Source organism: Ursus arctos, unplaced genomic scaffold (genome assembly GCF_023065955.2).
Source record: "Ursus arctos isolate Adak ecotype North America unplaced genomic scaffold, UrsArc2.0 scaffold_2, whole genome shotgun sequence".
Classification (NCBI taxonomy): Eukaryota; Metazoa; Chordata; class Mammalia; order Carnivora; family Ursidae; genus Ursus; species Ursus arctos.
The window spans coordinates 39,459,853-39,474,505 of record NW_026622874.1 but is presented as its reverse complement, the minus strand read 5'-3'; the positions used below and the strand labels follow the sequence as shown (position 1 = coordinate 39,474,505).

Sequence of the window (14,653 nt, the reverse complement as noted above, 5' to 3'; positions counted from 1 at the left end):
ACACACACACACACACACACACACACACTCCCACACAAGCACACATCCAGGTATGCACGCATGAATGCACACACACCCCACTGAGAGCCCGAAGCCACAGTGGCCATTACAGGTGGTGGTGGCAGAGGTGTCGCGCCTTCACACCCCTTGCTGTCTCGCTGCTCAGTCCCAGACCGTCAGCCCCTGGGGCCTGACACAGCCACTCTGAACGGTGTTTGTGTCTCTCCCCAGCCCTTGTCATCAAGGCAGCCCTCGGAGCCCAGGACACGGGGGGTGGGAGCTGTGTTTACTCTGCAGAACACAAGCCACCTTGGAGGTGTCCGCTGAGCACTGTGAGTCCACAAACACACTGAATGTTTCCCCTCCAGAGAGCAGTTACGGCGCCGCCGGCCCCCAGGGGATCTCTTGCTTCAGCTCCCTCAGATGCCAGCTCCTCGGGAGGACAAGGAGGGCTCGGGAGGGGCTGCTCACACCCTCCCTTCATAGGAACAGGGGCATGGGGACCAGAGGGACACAAGCTGGGGTCCAGAGACCAGGACTCTCCCTGCAACTTGCCGGGGAAGCTCTGGTGAGACCTTTTACGCCTCTGCACCCTGGCCCCCCGCCCTCCGATCTCTTGGGAATGTTTTAATGAAATAACCCTTCACGCTCCGGTACCTGCCTCTGTGGGAATACGCAAGATCAGACTGACTTCTTCCCAAGCCGGCCCCTCCATCTGCCCCCATGAGGCCTCCTTCCTCCACGCGAGCATGTTCTCATTCCTTCCCCGGACAGACACTGACTTGGCCACCTAGCAGGCGACCGCCGGGCCCGTGTTAGGTACTGGGATACAACGAGCCAGACAGATGGAGAGAACCACACCCTGCTCTCACAAGGCACACAACCCATCTGCCACGGACCCAAGCCCCGTGGGACCCCAGCGGTCACGTAACACGGAGCAGTAAACGAAAAAGGAGTTAGGATTACTGGACAAGAGCCCCCACTCACTGAGTACCTACACGTGCCAGTCCCTTAACACAGCTCATCTCTAGGCCTCCTGACAACCCTTGGAAGGAAGTACTAAGAAGCCTCTTTGGCAGAAGAGGAAGCGGAAGCTCAGAAAGGTTAAGTAAGCGCTCCAAAGTGGCAGAGCTCTAAGTGCCGGAACCGTCGGCCTGGGGAGACCGCTCTTACCCTTCATTCCGCTGATGTATCTCCGTAAAGCAGGGCAAGAGAGATGCCTCCCTGGAAAGGGGATCATTAAAAATATCTGGGGTAGGGGGACTTTTTTGCAAACAGACCTTCCCCTCTTGTGCCTGTAAGAGAACCATTGCCTGGTGAGTTCGCGTTCCAACTGGGTGGGTGTGCATCAGAGCTCCTGGTTCTGTTGGGATAGGCAAACAAAAGCACTGAGAAGCAGCTCTTGCCATGCTGTAGTCTGGGCCCCTCCTCAGGGTGGAGAGGGGGAATCAGAAACCAGTGGCTTCTGAGATCAGGCTGCATGCTGCCTGCCGCGAGGTCCGGCCGTCGGTGCCCATGCCAACCCTGCCAACTGCCCTGCAAGGCGTTCTCTGCTGCACGAGGCAAAAGGAGACTGCTTCTTCATGGCAGAAGAGACAGGGCTTCTCCGAGCAGCCCCGGGCACCAGAGACCTGGATGGGGCTCCCCTGCCCCACCTGCTCTGCCCATCAGGGCGGGGCCAGAGCGGATACTGGCTCGCTGCTTTGTGACTGACCGTCTCTCCACTGCTTTAGCGGAAACTGCACTGCTCAGGGCCCCACCATGGTTCTGGGGGGACCCTGTTGTAGGGTGGGGGAGGGACAGCCACCGCACAGGGGATTGGCACAACCCACAGTGCCAGGCCTGGTGAGTGGCAGCAATGCGGGTAGGAACAGGGGCTCTGAGGCACACAGAGAGTCTGGGGACAGTGTCACCCGAGGGACACTGAGGATGGACAGAGACTCGGGGGCCTTAGCTATCCCAGAAGCCACTGTGTCTCATTCTGAATGGAGCCTGGCAGGAAGGAAGAAGCCCCAACTCTGCTATCTCCTTCTGGAAGCTTTAGGGAGCCCAAAGCCACACGTCCTTATTGACTGTGGTTCCAGCCTAAGAAAGCCGACGGTCTCCTAAGAAGTGGGAGGACAGTAGATGGAGTGACAGGAGGCACCCAGGAAGCTTGCTGGATATTTGAGTGGCCCCTTCCTCAAGGCTGTGTGGGGGAAGAAAGGGCCCACCTGCCGGACCCCATGAAGGGATAGAAGCTGGAGTGTACGAGCAAGAGAGAGAAGACCACCAGAGAACCCACTAGCATATCACCTCCACTTGGGTCCGAATCTCCCTCCAGTTTCTTCCCTCCCCACACTCTCTCCAGAATTGGCACCACCATCTACCCAATGGCTTCAACCATGAACGTGGCAGTGACACTTGACCCCTTCTCCCTCTTTGCACACCCAGCCCATTGCCAGTTGGCTCTAATCTAACACACCCTAATTCTTTGCAGTTCCCTCCATCTCCGCTGCCTCCTGGGCTCCCTGCCCGCCCCCACCCCCACCGGTAGCCATGACCTCCTACAGTCTTCTCTTGCCCCGTTCAACCCATCCTCCACACAACAGGCAGGGTGACCTTTTTATGTTAATGTGCTGAATACACTGATTGAGTTTTTTCAATGTTAAACCAGCCTTAAATGCATGCAATAAACCCTATTTGGTTGTGATGTATTAACCTTTCTATCTATCACTAGATTTGATTTGCTAATATTTCATTGACAAATCCTGACCTTTTCAAAATGTAATTTAGATTATGTCATTCCCTGCTTAAAGCACTCGGAGGCTTCATAGCGCACTTAGAATAAAATTCAAACCCTTAACCGTGAACCATAAGGCCTACAAGACCCTACCCAAGTCCTTGGGCACCTGTAGGTCTCCTTGGACACTGACTCAGGGTTTGGAGAAGCCAGAGCCAGCCGCAGAGAGGAGCAGGACGGCTTCCTTCCTTGAATTCTCCTCCAGTTATGATTGTAACCACCTGCTCGCTTATCTGTGGACTGGCCCTCTCCCTCCACCAGTTCCTAAGCCCCAGGGACCAGGGCCCACTCCATGACCGTGATGAGACACCTAGCGCCTGGCCCAGAATCTGGCCCTTCTGGGTGAATGCAGGAATGAACTCTCCCCCTTCTCCCATGCCTGCACCAGTGCCGCTGAACACGGCTGGCGATAAGCACACAACCCCGTTGCTGGGATCTCCCTTTAGATTCAGCACCGTGAACTTCAGGTGGGCCCTTCATGCTACCCCCAGTTATACTCCTCTTCCCGAGTCTAGTCCCTCCCCCACTTCCAGAGAATTATTTCACACTTGCTACTCTCCCGACCGCCTCCTCCCGCATCCTCCCTCCCAGACGATGACCTTGCTTCCCACTTCCCAGAGAAAGCTGAAACACTCAGAAGAGAACTTCACCTCCCAGCATCTGTACCCACACACTCCGACTTCCTGCCTGATAGACGACCTCCATGCGCCTCTAAGCCAGCCCCTCTGCGTGGGTCCTGACCTTGCCGAACCAAAGCCAACACCCCCGAAATTCTCTCCTTGGCTCCAACGTCAGCTTTGCAGTCTCTGCTGGATGGTTAGTCATCGGTACCCAAACGTCTTAACGTCCCTCCAATCTCAGAAAACAACACAAAACAAAATGCCTTGTTCCCACGTCTCCTGATGGCTTCTGCCCCATTGCTTTGTTCCCTTCGTAACAAAATTCTTCAAAAGAGTAATCTACGTCAACTGCCTTCAATTCCTTCCTCTTCTCTCTGGAGCTTTCTCTAGCCAAGCTTTCTGCTCCCACCACTCCACTGACACTGCTTTTGCTAAACCCAGTGGTAATTCTCAGTCCTCGTCTCACTGGATCCATGGCCAGCCACCCGCAACAGCCAATCCCTCGCTTCTCCTTGACATACTTTCCCAGCTCCGCCACCCGGGCGCCACACTCATTCCGGGCGCCACACTCACTCCGGGCTCTGGGTTTTCCTCCTACATCCACGTCTTCTCTTCCCTCTGACCTCTCAGTGCTCGGGCCTCATGCTTCGTCTCTTCTCTGTCTGGACTTTCGTTCTGAAGATCTCATCAGGGCTGCTTGGGGATGTATACACCATTGGCATGCAATGGCTCTCGTGTTTATATCCCCAGCCCACATCTCTCTCCTGCACTCCATCCTTGCACAGCCATCCACCCGCCCACTCAACATTCCAGAGCTACTTGACAGATACCCCAAACTCAATGTGTCCAAATCTGAACTCCGTTGCACACAAAACCCGGACCGCCCGGGAGCCTTTTCCCGCCTTATAATGCCAACTCCACCCTGCCAGCTGCTGAGGACTGAAAGTCTGGTCCTGCTCGCCTCTTCCTTCTCTCACATCCCGCACCCAATCCATAAGCAAATTCCTTGGCTCTTCAAAATACATCCAGAATTTTAACAAATCATCGTACATTCATACAATGGAATTCTAGCAATGAGAAAAAAACCCCACAAGCCATCCAACCAACAAAACTCCTACTGTTTCACTCAAGAACAGGGATGAATCCCAGACATCATTTGAAGCTTCAGAAGCCAGACACAAAAGAGACATACTACTGGATTCCCTTTATAGAAATTCAGGAACAGGCAAAATCAGTCTATGGGGATGAAGGTCAGAATGGTGGCGACCTTTCAGAGGGTATAGGAGGGACAAAAGGGAACCATCTGGAGTGCTGAGAGGCTGCAAATACTGATGGGGTGGTGGTCACATAGATACAGACAGCTACATGCAAAACTTCATTAAGCTACATGCTTAAGACTGAAGCATTTCACTATATACACATGTCACCTCAATAAAAAGTGAACTTTGAAAAAGCGCATCCAGAACTCACCACCTCTCACCACCAGCGCAGCGCCGTTCTGTCTCAGGCCACCTCTACTGCAGAACTACCCAGACCCCTGCTTCCCCCTCCGGGGCCTTCGCAATACAGCAGCAGAGTGAGCCTTTAAAACCTAAGTCAAATCATGTGGCTTCTTTGCTCTAAACCCTGCAATGGCTCCCATTTCCCTCAGAATAAAAGCCAAAGTCCTTCCAGCAGCCTCCGAGTCAGTAGGTCATGACCTTTCCAGTCCTATCTTCGGCCACTCTCCCCCTTTATCACTCCACCCCAGCAGCACAGACCTCCTTGCCAGTCCCCCAAACCCTTCAGGTCTCTTCCTTGCCTAGGACCTTCGCTCTAAGCATTTCCTCTGCGTGAAATGTTCTCCTAATATCTGCGCAGCTTTGTCCCTCCCCTCTAAGGTTTTGCTTAAACGGCACCTTCTCAAGGGAGCCTCCGTGGCCACCCCATTTAAAACTGCAACCCTTTACGGGGCGCCTGGGGGCTCAGTCGGCTAAGGCTAAGCGTCTGCCTTCGGCTCAGGTCATGATCTCTGGGTCTCAGGTCATATCTCAGGGTCCTGGGATGGAAACTGTGTCAGGCTCCCTGCTCAGTGGGGAGCCTGCTTCTCCCTCTCCCTGCCCCCCACCCCCACTCCTTCTCCCCCTCCCCCCCCCCCCCACACGCTGTCCGTGGTCACTCGCTCTCCCTCTCTCTCTCTCAAATAAATAAATAAAATCTTAAAACAAAACAAAACAAAAACTGCAACCCTTTCTCCCCACCCCCACCCTGGCAACCCCAATCCCATTTAGCCTGCTCTTTTCCTTTTCCCATCTGCTCGGGTCTACCTTCTAACACTCTGCATATCAGGTATTGTGGTTAATACTTAGCATCTGTCCTCCATCCCACTAGAATGCAGACTCTAGGGGGAATCTTTGTTTTGTTAACAAACGTATCCTGAGTATCTCAGTATCTGTAACAATGCCTGGCACAGAGGAGGCATAAGGTAAATGTTTGCTGAATGAATGAATGAATGAATAGATCTATCTATATCAGGGCTCTGTATGAGAACAAGAAAGGGTAACCAGTTGCCCCACTCCCCCAGGACAGAGAAGTTCTGGAGGCAGGCGGCAGGAAGACAGTCCCGAAGGGCCTCTCCCGCGTGACCGAGGCTGCAGAGGGTGTGGGTGGAGTGAAGTCCAGCTGCGCCCCCCAGGCACTGCAAGGTGTCAGGTACCAGTCTCCTGACACCCCCACTTCCACCCCAGGCAGGTTGGGAGTTTGTCCTCGACCACCTTGGTCTGCAGGAATCCACAATTTCAACAGTGGCTGAGAGCCTCCAGATGGAAGGACCAGACCAGCCCGCTCATCTTTGTATCTGCAGGTGCAAGGCCTGCACAGTGCCTGGGACATGACAGGGGCTCCAAGTCAGTTTATGACATAGCTGTGTGGAAGCCACCATCTCCTTGACCTTATACTTCCACTCCTGCCAGGGATAAAACTCCCAGGGTGAGGAGCAATGTAGGAGAAGTTTCCTCATCTCCTCTTCTTCAGGGTCAGGGAAGGCCCTTGCCACTGCCTCCACCTCCCTGCCCACCCCCAAGCCGGTATTTCCAAGGGGGCAGGAATGCCAAGGCCCACCCACCCACCTGCCCCTTCTTCCTCTCCCATCCCACCATGACCCACCAGCCTCTTCTTTGCCCTACAGCAGCTGACAGCCTCCTCTGGGCTTGAGTTAAAGAGGCTGAGGCTGAAGAGGTCATTCACACAGCCCAAGGAGCCATCCGTCCTCCTTCCTCTCTGCTCTGTGCCCACCCTGCCAAATGCGGACAACTAGGAAGAGCCACGCTCCAAGCCTCTCCCCGGGGAGCTGCTCTCCTCACCAAGACGCAAAGAAACAGGATGGCCAGGCCTCAGGGAATAGAGACTAGGTAATGAGAAGGAGGCCGGGCCAGCCAGTCCCGCCCTGTCTAGCCCAGAAGGGCAAATGGGCAGAGGGGTACCAGACGCACCTCTGGGGGTCGGCAGTGTCCATGAACTTGGGCAGGAGGAGTGGGGAGAAGTGGAGTAAAGAGAGAGGAGAAATATTTAACCTCATTTAAAAATCCTGGTAGTTGGAAGCTGTGCTCTGTACCGGAAGGCACACCCAGGGCTCTGGGCTTGGCCCTGACCGCACAAACAAGGTGAATTGTGGGTACCATTGTAGTGTTGATCGTAATTACACAAAATCAGTCACAATCCAAACAGCTAAAAATGTAAGAATGAAGAAGTAAGACATGAAATTCATTTATTCAAAAAATGTGTCCAGCATGCCTACTCTGGGCCGGGCACAGAGGATACGAACACAGATGGGGTCCTGGCTCTCTTGCTGTGTAGCCGGCTCAGAAAAACCACCTGGACCATAAGGAACTGGGAAGAAGTGGATACAGCCTGAGTCCCTAACAGAGGAGCCTGGCCCGGTCCAGGTGGAGAGGGGGTCAGAGATGTCCTCCCAGAGGAGGGGCTGTGTTAGCTGAGACCTAAAGGATGAACAAAAGACAATCCAATATTTTACCCTCATAAAATTCTTACAAAATCATTCTTATTGACATAGGGAAATACTTATAACACAGTAAGTAAATAAAGCGGGATATAGAGCCACACATGCTCTCTACCATGTAAAAATTATATTTCTCTCTATAGAGAAAGACACAGATATATAGAGATACAGCTATATATAGATACATGTGGAAAAATTTTCTGGAACACCAAAATGTTAACACTAGTTATCTGTAGGTGGTGGAATTACTGGTGACTTTATCATCTGTATTCTTCCCCATATTTCTCAACATTTTCACCATGCGCGTGGATTGCTTTCGTGCTCAGAAATGAATATCAAATGTCAGGGCATGGCCTCTAAGTTTCCACCCCTTGAGCCTTGGTGGAGGGGTTCTCTAGACGGCATCGTGGCCATTCCCCTGCTTCCAAGCTGCACTAACACCTGGGCAACGGTTCCTAAAGCCCTGGGAGGCCTCCTGGAAGGAGTTCCGATGCCAGCTGGGGGAAGCTTTCTTTCGTCCTTGAAACTCATCCAGATTTGTCTCCACTAAATCTACGTCCCCCCTGCACTCGGCAGGCTCTTTAGCACCCGAAGGTCAGCCCTCATTCAAAGACATTTCCCTTTTCATCTCAAGGGGACAGCCTCTCTTCACTTTCTCCCTCAAAGCCCACCACTGATTTGCTGACTTATCCTGGGGAGGCTGCCTGCTCTGTTCTGTTCCTTCAGGAGGGGCCATTGTCAAGGGCTCCTCCTGCCCGAGCCTTCTCCATCAGAGGCTGGGGATGGAGAATCAGAATTGGGAGGAGGAAAGGGCTAGAGACGGAGTGACCTTGAGCTGAAGCCCTGGGTCCCTGCTGTTTCCCCTTCTGCAAGTGTGAGGAAGTCAAGCTGCAGGGCTCCTCTCCCCCCAGCCACTCGAGGCCTGTGACTCACCCCCCCACCCCCAGTAGGGGAGCTGGAGACAGCCTACCACCCCTGAAAGCAGACGGCACCATAGAGAACAATTGTTCTGGGACCCTGAGGCCACAGCCGGTCGCCTGCCGGGGTACAAGCACAGGAGACACTTGGGGTATCAAAAAAGACCCAGGCTCACCGGGTGGGAAAGGCTCACTTGATTTCTAACAGCAAACATGTCCTAATCTACCAGATTTCTCCGTTGCCCCGGCACGCTGGCCTCCAACGCTTTCTGCTGGGCTCCCCCGGGTCAGCAGCCCAGTTGGGCCGGCCTCCAGCTGTGGACAGAAGCCGGCCTGCCAGCGGCTCCCCTGCCCACTGGAGTGAAGGTGAGGAGGTCTGAGAGGGAGGCGCCCAGCACGGCCGTGCAGAGCGCAGAAGCCATTGGCAAAGATCAGAGGAGAAAAATCACCCCACTGACAGCCTTGAGGAAACTCCATAAATCCCACAGCTTCGTGGGGCTGATTCAAGATACATATGTTCTCCCTGGTTACAGACATCTGCTAGACAGGCCCGGATTCAAATCCTGTCTCTGCTCCTGACAAAGTGTTTGTCTGGGCAAATCACTGAACCGCCCTGGCCCTCAGACTTCAGTCTTTCTACAGACGCGTCAATAGAATGGGGATAGCAATGCGGTCTACTAGTGAGAGGCTAGGAACCCTAAACGCAATGAAGCATGTAAACAGCAACAACACGTGACACTGTGCCTGGCTCAGAACCACCAGAAGCTAGAAAACACAACCCAACACAACCGTCCCAGGGTCTCAACACCACATCGGCAGGAGTCATGATAAGGAAGAACCACACAGCGCTGAAAGGAAGCTCAGAGGCCTCAGACCTAGTCCCTTCACCAAACAGATGAGGTGGGGGTTGGGGCTCAGAGAGGTTGAATAGTTTCGCCAAAGACGCACAGTTAGGTGGTAACGGAGCAAGGCTCAGACTCAAGGTTTTCTGACTCCCAGACGCCCACCACCCCTTCACGCCACCCCAACCTCTCTGGCCACAGGCAGCCCTTGCTCAGGGCACCCCACCCCCTAACCAGCCCCCTGGAGTAGGCCACAGAGTGCCACCAAAGAAACTCAGGGGAGGGGCGGTGGAAGAATGCTGGAGATTCCCTAGAAGTAGGAGCTCAGGGGAATAGGGTCTGGATTAGCAGGCCAGCGTGGTGCTATGCAAATAAAATACAAAACACATGTAAATGACCACAGGTTATTGACAAATCAATAATTCAAGCTCTCTTTCTTTCTTTCTTTCTTTCTTTCTTTCTTTCTTTCTTTTTTGTAACTGGATCATACTATGTGATGTGAAGCTTTTTTCTCCTTTGGCTTTTTGCCAAATGGAATGAAATAAAATTTGTGGTTGGCTGACCAAACCATGCTTTGCTTGGTGAGGGGCCCAAGCTAACTGCTATCACCGGGCCGCCCCACAGATGCCCCACCAGCGCTCTGTCAATAGTCCTCCCCAGTGTCCACAGCCTCTGCCTCTGCCTGGCTTGTCAGGGCAGCAAGCCAAGTGCGGGGGGCGGGGGGTGGGGGGGGGTGGAGAACCTCTGGCTGAGAGATGCTCTCCCAGGCCCAGCAGCCTGCTGACTCTGACTGCGCAGGGAGGACCATGCTGTTCCTCCTGCAGGGGGACCCGGGGGCCAGGGCCTGGAGTGGCCCAGCCAGTCAGCCCAGCCTCAAGGATCCTGGCTTTAGGACCTAGACCCCAGCCGTCTTTGTCCCCTGAGAAGACTCCTGTCCACAGGACAGGACACTCCCAGGCACTGCCGGGGTGTGGTTCCAAAGGACCGGCCTGAGCTGTTGGGCAGCTGTGGTCAGATCCCTGAAGGAGAATGGAGGGGAGGTCTAGTTCCCAGCAAGAAGGCTAGAGGTTAGACATCTGGAAGGCCTGACGGAGGCTCAACCCTGTAGGCTCTGAAAACTCATCCAATTCAACTGACATTTACTAAGTGTCTGCCTTGTGCCAAACACGGAGCCAGGCATTCTGGAGAACTTGCAGAAAGGGACAACAGGCAGTTGCTGCTCACTGCCCCGAACACACTGACAATCCACCAAGGAGGAAGAAACATGTACAAATAGAACTTAACACTATTTTGAAACCTGCCTGGAAATGCGGTGTGTGTGCGCGCGCATGCACGCATATATGGGGGGAGCGTATGTGCTACTGGACAAGAGCACGAGTGTGCAGGGGGTGGGGCACAGGGCTTGCTTATTCACATCCGCTTTGAGGCATGTGTTAACAATGTCGATAGGGCTACACACATAAACATACCACTTACGGCTTGCAGGTGATACTAAGCGCATTAGATGGTACTAAGTGTTTTCTAGATAGTTTATTATATTCTTCCAATCATTTTAGGAAGAAGGTACTGTTATTTTTTTAAATGATACTTATTCATTTTTTAAAGATTTTATTTATTAATGAGCAAGCACAAGCGGGAGAGAGGGAGAAAGAGGCTTCCCGCCGAGCAGGGAGCCTGATGCGGGACTCGATCCCAGGACCCCAGAATCATGACCTGAGACAAAGGCAGATGCTTCAACAACTGAGCCCCCCAGGCACTGGAAGAAGGCACTATTATTAATGTCCCCTTTTATACATGAGGAAATTGAAGCTTCACAAGGTGAAGAAGGGGCTTTCCCAAGGTCACACAGCTAGGAACTTATAGCTAAGATTCGAACCCAGGCCTGTATTCTCCGCCTCTAGGCAGCCCCCTGCCTCGGCCCTCAAGACAGCTCCCCAAGACCCCCAGCTCCCGGAGGCCGGAGCAAGAAGCAACCACAGCCACCCCCTGGAAGACCGAGCGTGCCGTCCTGCTGGCACAGCCACCCCCATCCCCCACAGGGCGAGTAGGGCACATTCTGCAGGCCTGCGACCTCTGTCACATCGGGATCGGGCCTTCGGTTCACCTTGGCACCCGCTCAGCAGACAGTTTCTCGAGCGGCCCTCCTGCGTCTGCATATCTGAGTGAGTTTCCTAAGGTGGCAACACCTTGTTATAATGGTCCGGCTCAGACGCCCAGGCCGCTCTAATGGGCCGAGACCCGCTTCCTCTGCACGGCCCAGCCACGACCTGGGACCAATGGCAGCAGGGGGCCCCTCCACAGCGGGGCCTGCAGGGGACTTCAGGGCCCCCTTCTCTGCCTCCCCCTGTCCCCTGAGCAGCAGTCTTCACCCACCTCCCCTGGGAAACGAGGTCATGAGGGAGGTACACAGGGCATGTCGGAGACTGGCATGTCGGTGCCGGGACAGGGGGAGTCAGGAAGGAAGGTGGGAAATCCAGGCTGCGCTCCCAACCAGCTTCGGGAGACCCTGTCGGTCTTTCCGAAGTTTCTCCTTTACCAGTTCCTACTCCACCGCCCTTAGAGGATCACAGAGAGGACAGGAGAACAGTGGTGCATGAAGAAAAGCTTCGAGAAGGTAAACGTGCACAAATGTAACACACACGGGAGAGATGTGGGCGCCTGGGCCTGCCCGGGCAAGCTGCCAAGTGAGGCCAGAGGCCCCGTGTCCCAGATATGGAAGCTACTCTGGGAAAGGCAGGTGCCAGAGATGGCCAGATCTCCCGGTAGGAAGGGAATCTACTGGTGGTAACCAGACTCAAAGAAGGGGCCACCACGCCTCACAAGTGTCCCAGCAGGACCAGCACGGACTGGCAGCGCGCCCGGGCATTCACTGGCACTTGGTGGCCCAGGCAGTGCCTGGTGACGAGATTATGGCCTGGCAGGCCCCAGCGTGGACCGGACACCCGCCTGAAGACTGCCACTGTCAGGCCACCCACCCTGGCGCTGCCTGGGCCCAGCATTAGCTCCCCTGCGGTGCCTGACAAAGCCACACACAGCTTAGCAACAGAACAGGGACCGTAAGGGCGGGCACCTGCATCTCTCCCCGCTCCTGCCTGCAACAGAGATCCCGTAAGTGGAAGTTGGGCAGAGGTAATCAGGCGCTTGGGTTCAACCGGACAGGGCTGGAGGGTGGAGCTGGCTGCCGCCGATGCCAGAAAACAGGAGAGCTGAAGAGTGTGTTCGGGAAGCCTGCCCGGGGCTGGCTGGAGAAGCAGATCTCCTGCCCCTGGTAGGCCACCCTCCGGACACCCCACTCTAGCCATCTGCTTGGCCCCTTCCCCATCCCCAGTTGGGTGGAGTTCAGTTTATTCCCACCCATCACTTACTGTGACCGTGTTGGTGGCCCCCCTCCAACCCCCCCACTCCCACCCCAGGCTGAACAGGCAGCCTCGGCTTCCCCGGGCACGTCAGGGGAACAGCAGCAGCTTCGGCTCTGGGGTCCTGGGCACTGCCAGGTTCCCATTCCTCCAGCTACCTAGCCCCCCACTGCTTCCACTGCGGCTCAGCCTGGCACTGTAGAGGGGACAGGAAGGCAGAGTGAGGGCTGGCACACAATGGCCCAGGGACTATCTGGCTTCCGTGGGGTCTTCTGCTCTACCTTTTGTCCTCTCTAGATGGCCCTGGAGCCACCCAGCATGGGGCGCAGGGTGGGGCGCAGCGGGTACCTTCAGCGGTTCTGGACTCACCGGAGGGGGATCTTGACGCGGAGGTAGCGGTCCACGGCGATTGCCAGCAGGGCCAGGATGGAGCTCTGCGTGAGGATGAGGACAGGGCAGGCGACCATGAGGCAGGTGTGGAAGTAGGTCCGTGGCCCAATGTTGATGAGGATGGCTAGTGGGATGACCAGAGCGCCCACCGCCACATCAGCCACCGCCAGCGAGACGATGAAGCAGAAGGTGGCATCCCGCAGCGCCTGGTTCACCTTCACCGCCCAGATCACCAGCACATTCCCGGGCACAGAGACCAGGGCGATGAGCACCTCGATGCCAATGTAGGCGGCCTGGAAGGCCGAGATGGAGGGCGGCATGGCAGGCACGGGCCAGGCACATCAGCGGACGGGCACCAAGGGTCAGGAGGCAGGTACCTGTGGTCACGGAAGCCTGGGGTGGGGAAGCCTGCCTGGGAGGGGCAGGGGGAGCCCAGGTAGCTCGGCCACTCCCGCTGCCTTTTGGAGCAGTACCCCACTTGGCACACCTGGTGCCTGCCCAGGCTGGCGGGGAACCCTGGCCCTTTCTCTGCCTAATCTTTGTCCCCTCCCCTTATCATCCCTAGAGGTTCCATTCAACAACTTAAAATAGCAGTGCTCACTCCTCCACTGGCTTTTTTATCAGGTGTGAGGCAGCTCCCTGGGCACGCACACACCCCACAGGGGTCCCTGTGCCTGGCTCTGCCCACCCATCCCACAGAAGAGGCTGCAGGGAGCTCACCATCCTGCCCGCTGGCCACCAGGGGGTCCCGGAGGCGGTGCCCAAAGTTCTGGGCACCTGGCGGCGCGCAGAGCTGCGGGGCCGCGCCGGGCAGGGCTGGGCTCCAGGCACCGCGCGGCGGCTCATCGTCCTCCGGCTCCCGCCGCAGCTCTCCCAGCCCGGCCTTTCAAGCAATCACATGGTGCGGCGGAGGCTCGGCCCCGGGCGCTTTTAAAGAGGTAGCGCCCCGGTGTCGCACCTGGGACTGGGCTGGCAGGCGTGGGGCTGGGGGACGGAGCCCAGCCGCAGATCGGGGCGCCGGCTCCGCTTTGCCCGGCCGGAGCGCACACGTGCCCGGCGCCACCCACCCCGGGCACTGCTGGCGCCCGCCTCTCACAGCTCCCTGGTCCCGCTCCAGGGACCCTCCCAGGCCAGGGACTCTCGCCCGCTCCTGCCCCAAGGGGCATTCTGGCCTCCCCTCTCAGCCCTCTCCTGCATACCCACTGGGGAGCCCCGGGGGCGAACCAAGGCACAGACTTACCCAAGGTCACCAGAGCTGGCAGAGCTCCTAGCCACCTGAACGGTTGTGTCCCAGCACCCTCCCAGCTCGACGCCTTCGGCAGCAGCCCGCTCCGGGGATGCCTGGATGAGCCAGGGCCAGCCTGTCGGGTCCAGGGGGACGGTCGCTGGCTGGGACTCGACGCGGGCGCCGGCGCCTCCGTCGCCCCCGGCGCGGGAGCTGAGTGACAACCCGGCTCCGCACACCGGGAGGGGGCGGGGGCGGCGGCGGCACCCGCGGGCCCCTCCCTCCTCGCCCTCCGTCTCCTCCCCCACCCCCTCCTCTAAACAAAGGAAGTGATTCTGGGTGAGAAAAGCTGGGAAAATGTGAGCTTTTCGCAGGGTCTGGTGTGTGAATCCCGCGTCGGGAGTGGACAGACGGGCAGCCTCCCTGTGTTCACTGGCTCCCTTCTCAGTGCGTGATGCCGGGGAGCCCCGGTCTGGCTTCGGGCCACCCCTGCACCCCGCGTAGCATGGCCTCTCACCTGCAGG

General features: G+C 56.4%; 1 protein-coding gene across 3 annotated transcripts in view; it reads right to left on the bottom strand.

Annotated features, from left to right (window-relative positions):
- ADORA1 (adenosine A1 receptor) overlaps positions 1-14,359 on the bottom strand; it is a 35,830-nt gene extending 21,471 nt beyond the window's left edge. Inside the window, exons 1-2 of one of the 3 annotated variants that reach the window (XM_026480614.4) lie at positions 14,145-14,359; positions 12,884-13,281 (exon numbers count right to left, since the gene is read on the bottom strand). In XM_026480614.4, the coding sequence (XP_026336399.1) occupies positions 12,884-13,224 (341 nt within the window). In that variant the 5' untranslated portion in view covers positions 13,225-13,281; positions 14,145-14,359. Of the gene's footprint in view, positions 1-12,883; positions 13,282-13,624; positions 13,970-14,144 lie in introns of those variants that run through there. The other 2 variants (XM_026480613.4, XM_057315249.1) reach the window with 2 other exon arrangements.
- Positions 14,360-14,653: the final 294 nt, after the last annotated feature.